General features: G+C 50.6%; 9 protein-coding genes across 9 annotated transcripts; 5 read left to right on the top strand and 4 right to left on the bottom strand.

The window, feature by feature from the left end:
* Positions 1 to 274: 274 nt before the first annotated feature.
* Positions 275 to 2,361, top strand: HO173_006685 (uncharacterized protein; the record flags this gene model as incomplete). The annotated part of the gene is made up of 6 exons (XM_037308593.1): positions 275 to 612; positions 666 to 994; positions 1,044 to 1,328; positions 1,475 to 1,656; positions 1,813 to 2,149; positions 2,213 to 2,361. 6 exons carry the CDS (start codon positions 275 to 277, stop codon positions 2,359 to 2,361), a joined length of 1,620 nt encoding a protein of 539 aa, XP_037164436.1.
* A 727-nt stretch (positions 2,362 to 3,088) lies between these two features.
* On the bottom strand, positions 3,089 to 3,768 carry HO173_006684 (uncharacterized protein; the record flags this gene model as incomplete). Its single annotated transcript, XM_037308592.1, has 4 exons — positions 3,089 to 3,205; positions 3,317 to 3,585; positions 3,671 to 3,697; positions 3,747 to 3,768. 4 exons carry the CDS (start codon positions 3,766 to 3,768, stop codon positions 3,089 to 3,091), a joined length of 435 nt encoding a protein of 144 aa, XP_037164435.1.
* Positions 3,769 to 4,792: 1,024 nt separating this feature from the next.
* On the bottom strand, positions 4,793 to 5,693 carry HO173_006683 (uncharacterized protein; the record flags this gene model as incomplete). The annotated part of the gene is made up of 4 exons (XM_037308591.1): positions 4,793 to 4,832; positions 4,880 to 5,250; positions 5,297 to 5,604; positions 5,657 to 5,693. The coding sequence occupies 4 exons, from the start codon at positions 5,691 to 5,693 to the stop codon at positions 4,793 to 4,795; spliced, it is 756 nt and encodes a 251-aa protein (XP_037164434.1).
* Positions 5,694 to 5,949: 256 nt separating this feature from the next.
* On the top strand, positions 5,950 to 7,251 carry HO173_006682 (uncharacterized protein; the record flags this gene model as incomplete). The annotated part of the gene is made up of 2 exons (XM_037308590.1): positions 5,950 to 6,383; positions 6,492 to 7,251. 2 exons carry the CDS (start codon positions 5,950 to 5,952, stop codon positions 7,249 to 7,251), a joined length of 1,194 nt encoding a protein of 397 aa, XP_037164433.1.
* Positions 7,252 to 7,880: 629 nt separating this feature from the next.
* HO173_006681 (uncharacterized protein) lies at positions 7,881 to 9,158 on the bottom strand (the record flags this gene model as incomplete). Its single annotated transcript, XM_037308589.1, has 3 exons — positions 7,881 to 8,903; positions 8,965 to 9,038; positions 9,107 to 9,158. The coding sequence occupies 3 exons, from the start codon at positions 9,156 to 9,158 to the stop codon at positions 7,881 to 7,883; spliced, it is 1,149 nt and encodes a 382-aa protein (XP_037164432.1).
* A 405-nt stretch (positions 9,159 to 9,563) lies between these two features.
* Positions 9,564 to 10,805, top strand: HO173_006680 (uncharacterized protein; the record flags this gene model as incomplete). The annotated part of the gene is made up of 3 exons (XM_037308588.1): positions 9,564 to 9,764; positions 9,820 to 10,176; positions 10,230 to 10,805. The coding sequence occupies 3 exons, from the start codon at positions 9,564 to 9,566 to the stop codon at positions 10,803 to 10,805; spliced, it is 1,134 nt and encodes a 377-aa protein (XP_037164431.1).
* Positions 10,806 to 11,410: 605 nt separating this feature from the next.
* On the top strand, positions 11,411 to 12,726 carry HO173_006679 (uncharacterized protein; the record flags this gene model as incomplete). The annotated part of the gene is made up of 4 exons (XM_037308587.1): positions 11,411 to 11,664; positions 11,718 to 11,841; positions 11,906 to 12,192; positions 12,255 to 12,726. The coding sequence occupies 4 exons, from the start codon at positions 11,411 to 11,413 to the stop codon at positions 12,724 to 12,726; spliced, it is 1,137 nt and encodes a 378-aa protein (XP_037164430.1).
* A 422-nt stretch (positions 12,727 to 13,148) lies between these two features.
* On the top strand, positions 13,149 to 16,036 carry HO173_006678 (uncharacterized protein; the record flags this gene model as incomplete). The annotated part of the gene is made up of 2 exons (XM_037308586.1): positions 13,149 to 13,175; positions 14,825 to 16,036. The coding sequence occupies 2 exons, from the start codon at positions 13,149 to 13,151 to the stop codon at positions 16,034 to 16,036; spliced, it is 1,239 nt and encodes a 412-aa protein (XP_037164429.1).
* Positions 16,037 to 16,477: 441 nt separating this feature from the next.
* Positions 16,478 to 18,404, bottom strand: HO173_006677 (uncharacterized protein; the record flags this gene model as incomplete). Its single annotated transcript, XM_037308585.1, has 2 exons — positions 16,478 to 18,176; positions 18,229 to 18,404. The coding sequence occupies 2 exons, from the start codon at positions 18,402 to 18,404 to the stop codon at positions 16,478 to 16,480; spliced, it is 1,875 nt and encodes a 624-aa protein (XP_037164428.1).
* Between the last annotated feature and the right edge of the window lie 337 nt (positions 18,405 to 18,741).

The raw sequence follows: 18,741 nt of genomic DNA, 5'->3' as shown, positions 1-18,741 counted from the left end.
TGACATGAGATTGGAGCACTCTTTCAAGTGCTGCAAAAGTGCTCTGCTAGCGCGGCTGATCTACTTGTACAAATAGCGGCGGGAAAAAGACGGGCCGAGACATCGAAAGCTCTGGCAAAAGTCGCGTTCGTGAATGGTGAATCCTGGATCGTGAAGCATCTTGTTCTAACACCAGGCTTTATAATGCCATGATATGACTTAAGGAAGACGATCCCCTAGGCCCTCATAACCAAAAGACTGCTCGCTAAGCTGTGCACCCAAGACCCAAGGCACAATGGCCGAAGCCCAACAGCCTCCCCCAGTCACAGCTCCCACGGCCCTGCCCACAGCACGCCTTGAAGACGAGCATCTTCCGGCAGTATCGTCTCCTCTCAATCCTGATGCCGCTGCTTCCCGCACCCGGAGAGAAAAGAAGGCAACATTCAAGGCTCGTGGAGACGATGCAGACAGCAAAGGAACCACGAAAAAGCGCAAAAGATCAACTGAGCCCACGCACATCTCTCCAATGCGATACAAACTGCCTCTGCCAAAGGCAGCTGACTATGAACCCCCCAAAGCGCCAACATTCTCACCTATTCCTGGTAGAGAGGAGTGGATGGAATCGTCAGAGCAGTAGGCTACGCTGCGTCCCTGGCTTTTCGAAAACTAGGCACTGATCGATACAGTGTCTACAATAGGAAGTCTTTTAGATACACGAAAGCAATCTCTGACCCTTCCTTCCCCGCCCTTCAATACCATCGACAGACAGAGACGGCCTCTGGCTCAAGCTTCGAGCCCGAGGATACATCGCCACACGTCTTCTTCTCGTCGCCCAACTGCACTGCCGTCACCACCCAGAAAGGCTTCCGCATGGCCCGAGCAACCACTGGTGCCAGGGAAGGCAGGTACTATTGGGAAGCTAAGATTTTGAGCGGTATCAGAGCTGATCCAATGGATGGAGAACCGCGAGGTCATGTTAGAATTGGGTTCGCACGCAGAGAGGCGCAGCTGGACGGTCAGTATCTCAAAGACAGCATCTCGAATTTAGAACTAACCAAAAGCAGGGCCAGTTGGGTTTGATGCGTACAGTTATGGTATAAGAGACGTTTCTGGGCAGAAAGTTCATATGTCAAGGCCGAAGGACTTCGCCAACGCGGACTTTGTTGAAGGGGATGTCATTGGGCTGGAGATCTGCCTGCCTTCACTCTCTTTACATCGAAAAGTGGCTGAAGGAACTTACAACAAAGCCGTGGACGTGTCTGATGACCTGGATCCTATCGCCGCCCACGAGTATCTCGATATTATCAGAGACCGTGTGCCCATACGCTTTAAAAACACGCTTTACTTCGGTAAGCAGATACTCCGCATGTTTATTCTGCAATGTGCTACAAACCTCAGCTTACGAGACATTTCCTCCAAGATGTTTTTTTCTCGAGCACGTACGAAAGCTTGACTTTGGTTTTACAGAACCGATGCTGACTTCGAGATATATCAGAACAATATGAATACTCCTATCAGAAACCACTAGAAGATTTGATGAATCCAGCTCCAACCGCCTCAGTGGGTGCTGGAACCGCTGCAACTGATCCTCCGAATCCGAATCACCCCGAACCCTCCTTGCGTACTCTACCATTCTCAAGCATGAAGGTCTACAAAAATGGCGAGCTACTTGGCACTGTACGTACATTTCGGAGTAATCTCTTTCCAGTAAATACCACTCGTTGTGCTGCAAGACCAACCGCGGAAGCAGCACGTTCTTTGAGATTCCAATCTACCCTAGGCTTGTTCTTTACTCAAATAGTGAAGTAAAAGGCTACCGCTGACACTAAAAAGCCGTACACTGATTTGCTAGCATTCCTCCCTCCTTCGTCTAAGCCTCCAAATCAAGCTGGCGCAAGAGAGGGTTTCGACGATGGCAGTCTTGGCTACTATCCAGCGATCAGTGTCTTCCGAGGCGGTGCTGCAGAAGCCAATTTCGGGCCACGTTTCTGGTTCCCACCGCCTGACCTGGCTGTGGACGAAGATACCGAAATGGCAGATTCTTCGGATATCAAACTCAATCCAGTCACGAAAAAGCAAATTGCGGGCCAGCACAGCAATCTGCGACCTATGAGTGAACGCTTCAATGAGCAGATTGCAGAAGATATTGTCTATGATCTGGTAGATGAAGGTAAGGATGGCACCCCGAGCTACTGACCCTGGTTGCCGGCTTATTATACTGACCATCAAACAGTGGACTTCTGGTCACAATGTATAGGCGATACAGAGGCAGATATGAATGGATTTAGTGAGCAGGGAACAACGGCCTTGCTGGATCCGGAAGCGTCGGATGTGCTGGGGAGTGGGAGGGAGATCAAACAGCTCGTTCAGGACGAAGTCTGACGACCGTGAATGGCGCGAAACGAGCAGCTGTATATTATAGAAAGTAGTATAACTCGTTTCAGGTACAGTCAACGGATAAATTCGGATATAGTATGCAGACAAGGTGCAGACAAGGTGCAGCCAATCATCAAATGATGCTTCTTCCGGAATCTATGAGAAGGCGCCATTATTGCTGAAAGACGCAACCAAGAACATTTCAGATGAGGTTCGGTTATCCAGGCAGTACCGTTGGGTATTGAAAGATATGACCAGTCATAGATGACATTCGATGCTCCAATACCTTCCAGATACTGTTGTGACGGGAAGCAATTGAAAGTAGAGCGGCTTGAATGGAGGGAGTCAAGCCGTTACAAAAGCCAATTGATTTTTTCAAATTCCTCAACCCCTTTTCTGTTGTGAGCGGAAGAGCAAGAGAATGTGGGAATGCCGCTATGTTGATTTTCTAACCTCAAGGCTTTCGATTCCATTGCACACACTCATCCAACTTAGACGTCCCTTGATTCGTTGTTCCAAGAGGCCCAAGAAGCCGGTAGCTGAGGTCAAGACTAGGAGCGTCTGCAAGGAGCTAAGGGTATCATCGGCGTATTAACGCCCCGTGTGAACGCCTAAAACACCTGCGGAGCATCTACGGGCCCAATCGAGACAGCCAATGGATCCTCCTGCCGCTGAAAATGCTTCCCAACTCCAGTATCTAATGTCCGAAAACTTCCTCTATCCGGAACTCTCCTCAAGGGCCCTGGTTAAATTTGCTTGTTGCAGACGCGAACAACTCCTGCTGTTGTTGTAGCAGCTCCTCCTGTGTCAGACCGCTCTGATCCATCTTGCTTGTTTTCTTCTCCCTAGTCTACTCCCATGCATGGTCAGCCTTGGTTCCACAGAGCCTTCGTCAACGTCCACAGTCTCCCCTCCCGTAGGACATAGACTCGCTTTTCCCATAACAGGTTGCAAAACTCACCTTGAGCGATTCCTTCATCTCCCCCGCAGACGCTAGCACTTCTCGGACATATTCCGGAAACCCTAGCTCCTTCAGTGCCTTGTCGATATGCTCCGTCGCGATAGTCTTCTTAGCTTCGCGCTCTGCTATCTCATTGGCTTCGGAGGATATGAGGGTGATGAATTCGACGCAGCAGTCTATGAGCAAATCTCTGGCATCTCTCGCGAAAGTAATGCTGGATTCGGAATCGTTTGTGGCGAGAATTTCAGTGATAATCTTTTGCACAGTTGCTGCGAGGGAAAGATGGCGTAAGTAAGGTATCAAACGGGGCTGCTGCTAGCCATGAAGGAATGCAAGAATTGCAGAGATGCTCACCTTTTGGCAAGGAGAGGTCGTCGTTGCCTAGATATGTGTCAGCCATCATGGGTGTGTAGGTAATTTCACGACTAACCACCAAAATCTCGATCAGACATGCTGGGTGTTGTGTCTTTCAAGCTTTCCTTGTGAAGAGCATGAGCCCATTTGGCTGGCTGCATTCCAATCCGTAAGGCTGGTTTTATCGCGATAATCGCCGCCCTCAGCCGCCGGGTCTGACTAGCGTAAGGATCCACAAAGTGCAAATTTGCTATGCTCTGCATCAACCTTTCGCAGGTAACTTGTATCAACAGGCGACTGGCTTCAGTGTCTCAGAGCCTGTCGAAGAGAAAGCACGCTCAGCTTAAATACATCTACCCTTAGAAATGCTATGTGAGTACCACGGCAGTTTATTTCCTCATGACATTCTCTACCCAAATGATGAACTTCGTGTCGCCCCTATCAGACCATTGAGCTTAACCCGCTTTCGTGGTGACTTTACCTGTCCCGCCAAAGGACCTATCTGACCTAACATGTTCTTCCGAGAAACGCCTCCTTTGAAGTAATCATGGTCAGAAGCTGACCCAGGCGTATCTTTCCTAGGCCTGGAGTTTTTTTCGAACAGCCTTCGTGGAAAAGGCACAGCCGATGCATTGTGTAGGCGTATTGATTGTGAGTTTCAAGCTCTTTGATTCTGTGCCTTCGAGGCCTACCACACCAATTACATGATGAGCAACACATGTACTATCAAATACCGATTCACAATGACGAATCAAATGGTTCGATTACCTGAAACGCTCCTAAAACTCGACTACTGCTCTCATTCCTTCTAGAAATGTGCCATCGCTAATTAGCAATGACTGAAAGTCTAGAGTTCTCGGTGCCTGTCCGACTTTTTGGACTCGCTCGGAGGTAAGCGACCCGTGACCGTTAAGGTCTTTTTTCGCTTTCACTACTGGCATATGATGAACACAAAATATTTCATGCTAATCCTGACGGCTGCAATGGCCTTATGGAGAAACCATTCGAGTCTTTTCATCTTTCATCTGATCTAAGCCTTCTTGTTACAAAGCATTACATATCCTCCGTCACCAAGCCTAAGCTAACTTTCTAGCTGAACAGGAGTCTGGTCCCTGTGATGCGTCAAGACGCCTGATACCTCGCTAGCTCTGGACTTTCCCAGCTAATCCAATGTCATTATCGGTATTGAGCATTCCAAAGAGGACTTACTCGACGTATTTGCCACTCAACTCTTTTGGGGGATCCAATACCATCCTTGCCATCACATGACCTGGTTGATCAGGGCGCAGTAGCTTACCAGCTTGATGCAAACCCAAGAATTTGTCATTGTCCTTGGCTGCCATTACAGCAGAGTGTACTTCTCGAAGCTGTCGCTGCATGTCTGTATCCACTACGCCAGGCCTCACAGCGACGCTGGTTACTTTGGGCTCCTCGACCGCGAGTTGTCGTGCAAAGTGATTAATGGCGGCCTTTGAAGCGCCGTACGCGCCCCATGTTGAGTATGCTCCTGTTGAAACGCCCGAGGAGGTGAAAACAACGCAGCCATGGCTCTTGCGCAGTATTGGAATGGCTGCTTTGGCCTGTCTCTGTCAGGAACAGGACAGCCTCCGGCTTGTCGATACTCACGAATGCAACAGCGCTGAAGAAGTTGACGTCAAATAGCTTCTTCCACTCTCCGATGTCACTAGTCTCAATTTTCGTTACCGGATCCATCATGCCATGGTTGACGATCACGCCATCTAGCGCTTCGAATCTTGTAAGGGCGCTGTCTACCGCTTTCTGGGCGAGCGAGATATCTCCCAAGTCCCCCGCAAGTACCAAGACCTGCTCGGGATACCTTGTCCGGAGCTCTTCTAGCGGTTGCTCTGTTCTCGCGATCAGAACAACATTGTGGGATTTTCTCAGCAGAAATTCTGCTATTGCTGCACCAATACCTGCCGCCAATGTAAGCTATGAGGTGCTTGCTGCAATTTTTGTCATCCGTACCTTTCGAAGCGCCAGTGACGATGACGGTCTTCGCCATTTTTTGCTGATGATATATTTGTCTCTCCTAGTCTTTTATTCCTCGTGTTTGGGCAAAACACATGTCTGCCAGTACGTCATCGTGCATTCGGCAATTCCGCGGGGTATGCGGGAGTTGAATGTTTGAAATATTTTCTGCTTGTATACCCCTTCCATGCCCAATAAATAGAAAATCAATTATAGCCCAAAGAAACTTCATTTTTTGAAGCAGTCTTTACTCCATTCTGCATCAATCTAGCATCAAAGTGTCTTCCGTCATGGCTACAGTCATCATTGGGGCCGGTATCATTGGAACATCCACAGCATACTATCTGAGTCAAACCTCCAAAAATGCAATCCATCTTGTGGAAGCCTCTCCCCAACTCTTCGCCTCCGCATCCGGATTTGCAGCCGGCTTCTTGGCCCGGGATTGGTTTTCTCCCTCGCTATCAAAACTCGGCGAGTTGAGTTTCGATCTCCACAGGCTGCTGGCTGAAGAGAACAACGGCCACGACCGCTGGGGTTACAGTCGAAGCACTGGGACCAGCTTGGCAGAGACTGTAGGGAAAAATGGCGCGGACTGGCTGATGGAGGGAGTGAGTCGGTCAACGGCCGCTGCGAGGACTACTAACAGCAATGGCAATCGTCCGGCTTGGTTGACGCCTGGCTCTGAGCTCGATGTGATGAGTGATGGATCTACGACGGCTCAATGGTAGGTTCTGCCTATGTGTCTGCATGTTGAGCCTGTCTGAGCGCCATTTCTGTGCCTTTGATCAAATTATAATCTAATCATAAATAACATACTGAAAATCCTCTTTAGTGACCCATTACTCCTCTGCCGCTTTCTCATGGAAAGCTGCCAATCCCGCGGTGTCCAATTACACCAGCCCGCCAAAGCCATTTCCATCATCCGTTCCCCATCCGGCGCCCTCTCCAGCATATCCATCCTCGACACCTCCACCCTAGAACAAACAACCCTTCCTTGTACACGCCTAGTCCTAGCAGCGGGAGCTTGGACTCCGGAAGTTCATCGCACCCTCTTCCCTAAGTCGAAAATGGGATTACCTATCACATCACTTGCAGGGCACTCGCTAATCCTTCGCTCGCCGCACTGGCCTCCCCCTGCACTTGACAGTACCGACCCAGCCAACGCGGGTCGCCAGGACTGCCACGCTGTTTTCACCACCGACGCCGAAGCCGATTACAGCCCCGAGATCTTCTCCAGAATGCCAGATGGCTGCATCTACCTTGCCGGCCTAAACTCTAGCACATACCCTCTACCAAAGATCGCCAATGAGCGCGTCATTGACCCCGAAAGTATAGCAGTGCTGAAGAAGACGGCACGCAAATTACTTGGTGAAAATTTCGAAGTCGTGAGAGAAGGCGTATGCTGGCGGCCGGTGGCGAGGAAAGGTGTACCAATCATTGCTGATCTGGGTGATAAAGGGGAGGAGGGGGTTATCGTATGCGCTGGGCATGGGCCTTGGGGTATTTCAAACTCACTGGGAAGTGGGTATTGTGTTGCGAAGATGGTTGAGGGCAAGGATGTGGAGCGATATGTGGGACGGTTGGGCTTGTAAACAAGCGCTCGGTTATGGGTCAAATGCCTGAAAGGAACGACTTTCCCTCGATTGGACGAGCGTGACATTGCACAAATGTGGATTTTGCCAGCTCCTCAATCTCAATTACAAAGTGCAAGAATTGGCTTTGATTCTCGGAAATGGTAGGCATTATTGATCGAGATCCCAGATTCGGTATTGAAGTGTCCTCCATTGACGAGCTGATGGGACTGGCATGTCTCAATCGCGCCTTAGATCTAATGAGCAGTATCGCAGTATCGCAGCTCTTTGCCCGAAGAAGTCGGCGGTACAAATCGATGGACCCTTGATCTTTGGCTGTGTTTTTCCTTTTGAGGGTCTGATGGCAGTAAGTTTACTCAACATGTTCAGAGAAATGTTTGAGAGCTTTACCCAAAAAAAGTCGGATGAGGACGTGACTGCCAAAAGATCGACAGCGCAAAGGTAGAAATGAGGGCAAAGATAATCTCGCACCCCACAACTTGGCAAAAGCTGTACTCCCCTCGGTGGTTATTGCTGCGCCAAAACAGAGCGTTATCGATAAGGGCTCCTGCTCGAGAATGGCAAGTGGCGATGCTTGCAGACCTCGCTTCCGCATAAACCACGTGCTTCTTGAGTAGAATGGTATGCATTCAATTTCCTGCCAAACTAGCGTAATTCACGTCTTCCTGCCCAGGCGGAGGAGCTATGGAAGCCATTTGGTCTACCTCTTGGGGTTGTCCTCCCTCGATCTCTGGTGCCGGGGCCCTATTCACAGCCTTGATAGCCTTCGCTGTATCCCGTCCTGCGCGCGCATACGACATCCTTTCTTCTGTATCAAGATGATCTAGCGCTTTCGGCCGCGCCCAGTTTACTCGTAGTGGGCAACCCGCAATTATTGCTCTGCCTTGACAGTGCTCTGCTGCTGCCTCGGCTCCTTCCCTTGTTGCGTAGTTTAGAAATGCCGCATGGGACCTGTGACTGCAGACCAAAGACCTGAGGACACCAAAAGGTGAGAAGAACGTGCGTATAGCGTGCTCTGGGAGATCGTCCTCGACCCCCGTGACCATTAGTGATGTGATGTTTTTATCTCGCGGCGGTAGGATGTCCTGAGGTTGAGGTGGTAGTTGAGCAGTGCCGGGGAAGCCTCGCCCTCCTCTTGCTCCTCCTCGACCTCGCAAAGCTCCTCCTCTTGCTCCGCCGCGGCCTCCCCTGCTGTCGTGCGTCCTTATCGGTCCCGGCGCTGCAGCTATTCTTCTTTGGCCGCCGTCCTCAGGACCTGTTTCTCCCTCCGCCTTCGGATCCTCCTCATTAACTTCCAGCCGCCGTTGACGCTTGTAATATGGTTCGCTGTTCGCTAATCGGCGTAGTAACTCCCTCGCTTTTTCGTCCGTCTTTTCGTATTCTTCGACCCCGCCTCTGCCCTCCTCGATCTCCCTCTCATTCTCCTGGGCGTAGTATTCTCTGTTGATACTGCTTTCTGGGCCTGGTGCGACCATTTTGAGCGCGGCATCTCTCACTACAATGGGTAGGCCAAACGAGAGATCCAGCATGCAACACTGACAGCAATTCTTTAGGCGAGCACATGTGAGGCAGATGTTTGTACGCTTCGCTCGAGCGGTCCGGTCAGCTTTCCATCGAAATATGGTGAAGGGTCTAGTGCATATTTTGCATTCCTAGTAAGTGCCGTCTGTCAGTCGTTTGTCTTAAAGTCGTGCGCAGCCAGACTTCTCTCACCGCTCCATGATCCTCTTTGAGCATCTGTACATATGGGTTGTCAGGCAGGCAATTCTCACAAACGGAAGGGAAATCTATAATCCAAATGCGAGTCAGCGAGGACCAACAGGAAGAGTGAAGGATCTTATTTCTCAGTACTTACCAGTCGTTTCCCAACCAGAGCGATTGAGATCTTGCTTGATTTGGGGTGGCATAGTACTCTGAGCTGTTGGTTGCTGATCTTTGTAGTTGAAGTTAGAATTTGTTTTGAAGGCACAGTTCAGCGTACAATTGTAGCAGGTCGTGTTGATTATTCACCAGGTCGTAAATATGCCGACTGATGTGAAACCACCGTTGCTGTGCTGCTGCGAGATGCAAAAGTGGTCTGAGCGGCAACTTCGGAGACTTAAGGCCGGTGCCAAGCCGCGTTCCTAGCGCCGGACCCTGCCAAAGTCAAAGTCCCAAGATAGGTGAAGAGCAAATATATTTCACTCGCCCCTTGGCCATTATTGTTCCTTTTTGTACCTTACTACCTTTGCTACTTCATCAATTTACACAACACGAGATTCAAAAAAGAACCCACATCGAGCCTACGGCTACCGATCTATTACAATCCCACCATGGCCCCAATTGCCCTTGAAAACGAGGACCATTCACGAGATGCCGCCTTCAATAAGGCGATGCACGGTAAATCTGTCGACTCGAAAGGCTTTCGATCAATGCTGAACAAGGACCATGATGCACACAAGGCAGCTACTGACGAGTATTTCAAGCATTGGGACAACAAGTCTGCTGGCACGGAAACTGTAGAAGTTAGAGAAGTAAACGCTCATCGCTCCGCGAATAATTCCAAGTCCTCGCTAACAGATCAATTAGGCACGGAAAGCAGAATATGCCACTCTTACCAGGCAATATTACAATCTCGCCACAGATCTCTACGAATATGGCTGGGGAGGTTCTTTCCATTTCTGTCGATTCGCGTACGGTGAAGGCTTCCACCGAGCCATTGCTCGACACGAACACTATTTGGCGCACACGATGGGCCTTCGACAAGGTATGAAGGTTCTGGACGTAGGATGTGGCGTTGGCGGTCCAGCAAGGGAGATTGCAAAATTTGCAGGCGTCAACATCGTTGGATTGAACAACAACGACTATCAAATTGAGCGTGCTGGCAAGTACGCTGCACAGGAAGGACTTTCGGACCACCTGAGTTTCACTAAAGGTGATTTCATGGTATGTGTCAAGCTCAGCTCCAAGGGGAAGACTCGCTAATTGAATGAGGATAGCAAATGTCCTTTCCTGCTGAGAGTTTCGATGCAGTGTACGCTATAGAGGCTACTGTTCACGCCCCGTCTCTGGAAGGAGTCTACTCCCAGATCTTTCGAGTACTGAAGCCTGGTGGTGTGTTCGGTGTTTACGAATGGTTCATGACCGACCGTTATGACAATGATAATCCTCACCACCGCGAGGTTCGCCTGGGAATTGAACAAGGCGATGGGATTTCAAACATGGTGAGAGTGTCCGAGGGCCTGGAAGCGATCAAGGCTGCCGGCTTTGAGCTTGAGATGCATGAGGATTTGGCGGACCGCACAGACGCACGGCCATGGTACTATCCCCTGGACGGAGACTTGAGGATGGCATCGAGCCTTGGTGATGTCCTCACCATCGCTCGGATGACTAGGATAGGGCGCTTTTTGGCTCATACTGCTGTTGGAGGGTTGGAGAGAATTGGAGTTGCGCCGAAGGGAACGAAGAGAACCGCAGACAGTCTCGCGTATGCAGCTGATTGCTTGGTGGCGGGGGGTAAGGAGAAGCTGTTCACTCCGATGTATTTGATGATTGCGAGGAAACCAAAAGCATAGGACGTGCCAAGAAGGGTACAGTTGACAGCAAGGTGTCCAGTGTCGGCATTTCTATCTTTCAAGTCTGCATTCGCATTTGAGAGCAATTTGCGCTCTTCTTCAGCAATAAATATAGCATACCCTGCGCAAGCTGTCTTCTAAATCAAATACATCACACAAAGGACTCCCCTTTAATGCCGACATGGTGATGTCCTTGGGGGCTTGCGTTCAGCTCTAGGGCTGTTGGCATGCCAGTGTTTCTTACCCACGTAAAGATCCAAATGCTGAATTAGACAAAATCCCTGGGCAAGACCCTGGGCATACCCGTGATCACTCCCTGCCTTTCAAGGCTTTAATTTGATGAAACGCCTGGTCGTTCGAAGCTAAGTAAGGCAATTGACCGTGAAGCTGTACAACATATTAGATGGTCGACCGTGAGACCGTAAAGGTTCCGCTCCGAAATCCCAACGCAGGAACACTAGCGTCGGCGAATTCCTCCAACGTTCGCCGGCGAAGCTGCAAAGACCTCTCATTACATTCTGCAAACACACAACATGGTCTTGTAGCTACGATCCCTAGATATTGCAGTTGTCTGAGTTCCAATCAAATCGCCCACAGCTCTTGCCATGGTTACTTCACGCCTTCTCCGCCCGGCCTCACGTCTCCTCGCAGCTTCTCGACCTTTGATAGCCCCGACCCGATCCGTCTTACAACCAGCAGCTTCATTACCTGCGATCGTGAACAGAAGAAGATACGCTACGCCGAGTGGAGTGAAAGAGGTGGCGGTGAGAGATGCCTTGAACGAAGCTCTAGCGGAGGAGCTCGAATCGAATGAAAAAGTGTTCGTCCTGGGTGAAGAAGTCGCCCAGTACAATGGAGCGTAAGTGTCCGCCCGAAGTTTGGCAGGCATGATTTCTCTGACACATGAGACAGATACAAGGTCACCAAAGGACTACTGGATAGGTTCGGGGAAAAGAGGGTCATCGACAGTCCAATTACAGAATCGGGCTTTGCCGGCCTTACAGTCGGAGCAGCGTTAGCAGGCTTACACCCTGTGGTATGCTCCGATTTGCGCCATACCTGATACCAATGTGTCGTGTAAGCTGACACAATGATCTCAGTGCGAGTTTATGACCTTCAATTTCGCCATGCAAGCAATCGATCAAATCATCAACTCCGCAGCCAAAACACATTATATGTCTGGTGGGATCCAGCCATGTAACATCACATTCCGAGGCCCTAATGGCTTTGCCTCGGGCGTCGCTGCTCAACACTCACAAGATTACTCGAGTTGGTACGGTAGCATACCCGGCCTGAAAGTAGTTGCGCCTTGGAGCTCGGAAGACGCAAAAGGACTGCTCAAGGCTGCGATCAGAGATCCTAATCCTGTTGTCGTGTTAGAGAACGAGTAGGCATTCTTTCATACGGCGAAGCCCAAGGGCCAATGGGTTCGGACTGACCTGTTTACAGACTACTATACGGCACACCTTTCCCAATGTCCGAAGCAGCGCAAAGGGATGACTTCGTACTACCTTTCGGCAAGGCCAAGATTGAGCGCGCCGGCAAAGACTTAACCATCGTCACACTCTCTCGTTGCGTGGGTCAGGCCCTCACTGCAGCCGAACAAATGAAGAAGGATTACGGGGTTGAGGCCGAAGTCATCAACCTCCGATCCGTGAAGCCCATGGATGTCGAAGCGATCGTCAAGTCGGTGAAGAAGACAGGCCATCTGATGGCAGTGGAAAGTGGATTCCCGAGCTTCGGGGTAGGCGCGGAGATATTAGCTCTGACCATGGAGTACGCATTTGACTACCTAGACGCGCCCGCAGTCCGAATCACTGGCGCGGAAGTGCCTACCCCATATGCCCAGGGGTTGGAGAATATGAGCTTCCCCTCGGAGGATCTGATCGCCAAGTATGGGGCTAAGTTGTTAAGGGTTTAAAGCGGAAATTGGAATCCTGACTGGTCATCCATCAAGTACTGTACTACGACGTTGTCATTGATATTAAAACCTCCGAGGCGATGGGTTGACAGGACAAGCGGCAGAATGTGGGTATGGGTGCTTTTCCATGTGAAGTGATTCGGTGCTTATGCATTCCGTCTATCCCTCAAGACCGGGACTTGATCACTGATCAGTAGGAAAAGCGCTTAGAGGATGTAGGTAATTGAAGGGGCGGTACACCGTAATGCATGCGGAGATATCCGGTATTCGGGTGCCACCAGCGCACATGACTCGGGCGTCTCTTGTACACTGGTACTTAGATTATTTCTTAGCTTTTGATTTGCTAGCTAAGTAAGTTTGAAATTAAACATGAGAGATTAAGTTTGGGCATCAATGGGGGGGTAACAGCCTATCAGGAGTCGATGCTTCCCCCCTTTTCGCCTCCTAAGGTACATGTACTCCGGACATGATCGTTCAAAAGGTGAAAAAGTTGAATACTTTAATTCTCCTAGTGTAAAGTGTAAAAGTAGTGCGGCTAAAAGGAAGATCTCCATGATTTTCCCGCTCGCGATCCATCGGCATCCGTTCCCAACTTCCCAATTTTTCCCAACTTCCAACTTCCCAAGCGTCGTGCATCCTGGTGGCCACGTCGGGCCCCAAAGGACATGATTCGATGGAGAGCGAAATGGAGGTTGTATGATCTTCCCATCTTTGCCACGTTGTGAGATCTAGACCCCACTTCTGAGCAAGATTGAGCATCGCATCGCATCGCATCGCATCCATCACATCCAATCTATCCGCTCCATGCCGCTGGGAGTCGTAAGGCGTACCAATGCCCAACGTCTGTTCCTTCGGAAGAACGTCCATCCAAGCTGTGCAATGTACATGTAGATCCATGGCAGATCGATAGCAATGGCACAAGCGATGGCAATGGCAATGACACAACGCTGCATCACTTTCCGACCATTAGCCTTTGCCTGCCCATCTTTCTTAACATTTCATCTCTACCACTTGCCAATAATGATGATTATACATGAATACATCAATACATGGATATATCCATATTCCCGCATGAACATCTTTACCATCCGCCATCACGGACACCTGAGCTCACCGCAAGCCCAAAGTCGCCAAACTGCTTATCCATTCAATTTTTTTTCTAATTTTAATTTTCTCTCTCTTAATCCTCTTTCAAAGCCTTCAAGGGAAAGAGGCGCCCGTTGCTGGCTGCAAGGCGCGCGCTTGAGCACATGGCTTGCAAAGAGGATGCTGTGGCTATTCAGGCTACTTCAATCCTGATGTCCTAGTGCATCCATACAACACGGACGCTTAGTGTCAGCCGAGTGATAAGTCATGGTCATTGGATCTTGCATCCTGGATCGGAGATTTAATGGCTTCGGTCTGCACATCATTTACTCTCGTGCGGATAAGCCCTTCTCCGTTTCAAAATAATCTCAAGTGTTCAACAAACTGCCACCGGAAGTAAAAAAAAAAGGAAAAAAAAATAAAAAAAGCTTTAACTCCTGGTCCATGTCGGTAGCGTCCATCCTTTCCTTACTATTTGTCAGATATTATTGTGATTGTGATAGCAATGCCCAAATTTCCTCTCCTTTTCTCCTCTCTCTTCTAAACCACCAGGGCCGAGCATGGCCTTGAACCGGCCGTTAGGTTGGAAAAAGTTATTTCATCTCTTCCTTCTCCTCCGTCCTCCTTGTTTATTTTTGCCTCCATCTTCATAGAAGGAGCGCCTCAATACATAAATACATAATCTTGGATCACGACACCACCCTCTACCTCTCATACATACCCACTTTTACTCATTGCCGGCTGTACTTGCTTTCAACTTTTCGCCCTTCCACCGGAAAAAAGATTCCCTGCCTTTTGATGAACTCTCAAGACTGCTGCTGCTGCTGCTTTGTCTGTTGCCATGCCTCGTCCTCAATCAAACTGTAGGAGTGGCAAAATGAAGGCAAGAGCTACCGCTCAGCCGAGCCCACGCTTTCTCACCTGTGCCCTAGAGCTACGTGAGAATATCTACGCGCATATTTTACGCAATCACTCTTCCTCACTCGTTGATCTGCTCCTTGTCAATCGTCAGCTCTGTCGCGAAGTCAAGCCATTCCTGTACAAATTGCCCTTGACCTTTGATGGCCAATCTCAGCTGTTCGACTGGCTGTCAAAAGTAGATCATGGTTACCTTCGTCACGTAGAAGAAATAGGCTTCAAGTTGCACGATATCAACCCCGACGAAATTGTTGGAGCGCTGGGCAAGAAGCTTCAGAACGCAAACATCACTAGGGCGAGCGGCTCTCGCGGTCCAGATACTCCAGATAACCCATATTTTGAGGCTTGCCGTGCGGATCTCAGACGGATCGGAGCAGCGTTCCGTCTGCTCCCTAACCTCCGGTATCTGACCATCCTCTCGGCTTCAGACAGAGATTCCCGGCCCCATCACCGGACCCAGGACGCCTTTTCCAAGTTGGTCGGTCAGTGTTTTCCAAAATTGAAATCCCTTATTAGCGAGGAAGATCAATTCCCGATCGACTTCGTGTCCGGAAAACCAGAATTACGGAGACTTCGGTTTCCGGCCACGACCAGTAGCGACGACGAGGAGACCGAAGGACTCTTCTCGGCTCTGTCCTTGAGTGAACTCGAGATTTGCCGGCTGCCACACCATACCGCCAGCGGTGCCGAAGAATGGGACTGCGTGACCCCCATCCTCGAGGGTTCACCGTCCCTGCAGTCATTGACCCTGTTCGAGCGACACGGAGCCGAGACGCCGAACCTGGCAGCCGAGGTATTCGTCGGGTCACAGGCCGCGCTGAGAAGACACCGGGGTTCCCTCCGGACGCTGAAGCTCCTGGCCAAACCCGGTCCCGAGTACTCGGCAGACGAAGACAGTGACCCCGTCCACCCCGAAGCCTGCTGCGCCGCCTTCCTCGCCCAATCCTCCCTGACCCACATCGAATTCACCGACGTCTGGATGCCCATCTACGAGCAGCTCCCCCGCACCATCCAGACCGTCACCTGGCGCCTCGACGAATCCCCCCGGCCGCCCAACGTGGCCACGTCCGTCGCCCGGATCAAGAAGATGGTCACCCACGCCGTGCGCGCCCGGGGCAACCCGCGCGATCCCACACTCCCGCTCCTGACCCGCATCTCCATCCACCTGGACGGCTTCTTCCCCGCCGCGGACATCCGGCATCCGGACCATCCGTCCCGAGAGATTTTGATGATGGCGCGGGCCAAGTTGGGCGATCTGGGCATCCGGCTCGACTGGAAGGGGTGGGAGGGGGTGCCGGGTTTGTGAGGGGCGGTTGTGTGGATGGATTCCGTATCCCGATGGGGACGGTGGAGCTATTCTTTCCACGTCCGCCGATCGCTCCCGGCGACAGGTATCATCTTGGAGGAGTCGAAGACCCTCCTTTTCTGGCCCAGCGGCTCAGCATCTTGACTCGTCTCGTGGCGACTCATTGCTGTGTTTGGACGTGGCGTCTCCGCATAGCTTCGAGTCTCTTTCAGCGGCCGGTATCGACTTAGCGAGCATTGTCGTTCTGATCCAGCGAGTATTGATGATCATAGCAGCACCGGATATGCAATGGAGCATTATCAAGCGATATGGTCTATAGCATCTACATACGTCACGAAGCGAGGAATGCATAGCTGCTATCCCTTCTTTCAACGCTAGCGAGGACTCCATCCATCCTAGCGCGTCCACAATCCCTTTCCTGTTGACATAATGTACAACCTCTCAACACTTCCAACGCTCCTGTACCCATTGAGCAATCAACCCGGTCATGTCCCTTCCTTCCATGTAAACATCCGTGTCCGGCTCTGCATAATCCGTGCCCAAGAACTTCAGCGCCAGCAAGATGTAGCTTTCGATGAAGTCGACGTAGATTAGATCCACTGATACCGGATCAGCGGATTCTTTCGAGTCTTCCGTCGCGGCGGGGGGGAAGCCGATACGGGACTCAAGGGCATTTGGGACGCGGTAGAAGTCGATGGGGGCGTGGATGGTGTCGTCGCCATCAGAACCTGCATCGTCTATTGTGGTGTAGCCGGGTGTGAGCTCGGCGTCGTGGTCAGGTGCGTGGTGTTTCCCCAATGGCATCTGCCCGTTGGCGAGAAATAGTTGCTCATCTACTGGGTGAGTGCTTGCTTGCACCGATTGTACTGGCCCCTTGAAAGCAATCGACTGCGAGGCGGGCCAGAGCTGGGGCACCTCTTGATTGATTATCTGCAGCAGCCGCTTGGCAACGCTAAATGGCACATCTTTGATGTAGCGGAAGCCGCTAGTAAATGGGCTGACCGTGTAGGTGGTGTCGACTGTGAACGGCCCTTTGAAGATATCGAATCGTAGGGCGCCGGTGTTTGTAAACGCCATGCGTGGCACATCAGCTCTGTCGATGTCAAGGACCACGTCTGGCAGCACCTCATCTTGCAGCCAAGAGAAGATACTATTCTCGCTTGGGTACGGGGCTCGATTAGTCCAGTAGTCCTTTGGAGCGCAGCCGTAGGCCTTATCGAGCTTCAGGGTCTCGCGAGCCGATGCAATCATTGAAGAGACATTGCGGCCGTGCTCGGTAGGGAAGGTAGTTTCGTTGAGATTCGTGTGTTGGTGAAAGGAAAAAAGGTTGTTATCGATGTAGCGGCGGGAGAAGGTTGGTGAAGCCACTCGAGCTGCACGAGGTGCTGCAGCATCTCTGTACATTGGGTTGGACTTCCCATTGGTAGGCAGCCCAGTGACGGACATGAAGCCAATGGTTTCCATGTAGCGACCGCTCTCGAGCCCGTAGGCTTTGCTATCGTATTTGGCGTAATCTCGGATATGAGTGTGACCGCCAAAGAATTGGATAGTGACGTCCCATTGCTGTTCTCGGATCGCCTTGAAGATACTGGCGAACTCTTGGGTGCGGAGCGGGACATGACCGATGACAAGGAAAAGGTCGACCTCCCTATCTCGTATAGCTTCCTGAAACCATTTTTCCTTGATGGTCTCTTGCACCCTCTGGACAACGGTATTATGGGAATTGCCTCTAAAATTGAAAAGGAAGCCAAAAGCTAGGACACGGATACCCTGATTCTTCGTTGTGAACTTCTTGAATCGTTGAGCTAAGGGCCGTTGTTCTCCGGTCTTGGAATCAATGATGTCGAGGTTTGATGCAAGGTAGTTGCCGAGAAAGTCGGGCACAGTCTCGTAGTATTCGTTCTCGGACGAGGAATTTTTGTAGAGCTCATGATTTCCCGAACATATCACATCAACATCCTGCTCTCCAAATATCTTCAAGGTGTATTTGCCTTTTGGTTCCGAAGCATCGTAGAGCCCATTACCTTCTATCCGGTCTCCCGTATCCACAAGCAAAAGATCTGCGCCCTCTTCATCCGCTCTCTCGTGTAGTCTTTCTGCAAACGAAATGTAATCACCCCAGTCGGCGCTGAATGATGGTCTGCTTCCAGATGAGCGGAAGCTTCAAATGCTGCGGAAAAGTGGAATCTCACTCTTGGAGATGCCCAGCATGCCAGCCATGGGTATCTGTCGTATGTAGGAAATTGAGTTGGCCCCAAGGTAGCTCTCTTAGAGGCGCCGAGACTGGCGGAGCAGCTGAAGGTTGAGCTGCAAGGACTGCCCTCACAATCGTCAGAGCCAAAGCTCCGTAGCGAAACCTGATTATCATTGTGAGAATTCCTTTCTCCTCCACATCGTCTCGTAGAAGTTATTCAAGTGTCAAGCTCCATCAGACGAGACTACATTCAAAGCTGTTGATGGCCTGTCTGCCTGTGACGTTTGGCCTACCGGAGATAAGACCGAACGTTTAGCGTATTCATAATCCCTTCGAATGCTTGGCATCAAAGATTCCTACGTACCCTATAGATCCAAATTACCAACGTCACAGCCATGATTTGAATTGTAAAAACATCTATATATGAATTAGACTCCTCATCGCGGCGATTCCAGCGCTACTAAAAAAGATAAAACCTATACGGAATTGGTAAATCTATGAAGTCGGGAAG

Source organism: Letharia columbiana, assembly GCF_014066305.1.
Source record: "Letharia columbiana isolate WasteWater2 chromosome Unknown Sc0000020_s0, whole genome shotgun sequence".
In the NCBI taxonomy this organism is placed as follows: Eukaryota; Fungi; Ascomycota; class Lecanoromycetes; order Lecanorales; family Parmeliaceae; genus Letharia; species Letharia columbiana.
This window is presented reverse-complemented; position numbering and strand designations above follow the sequence as displayed.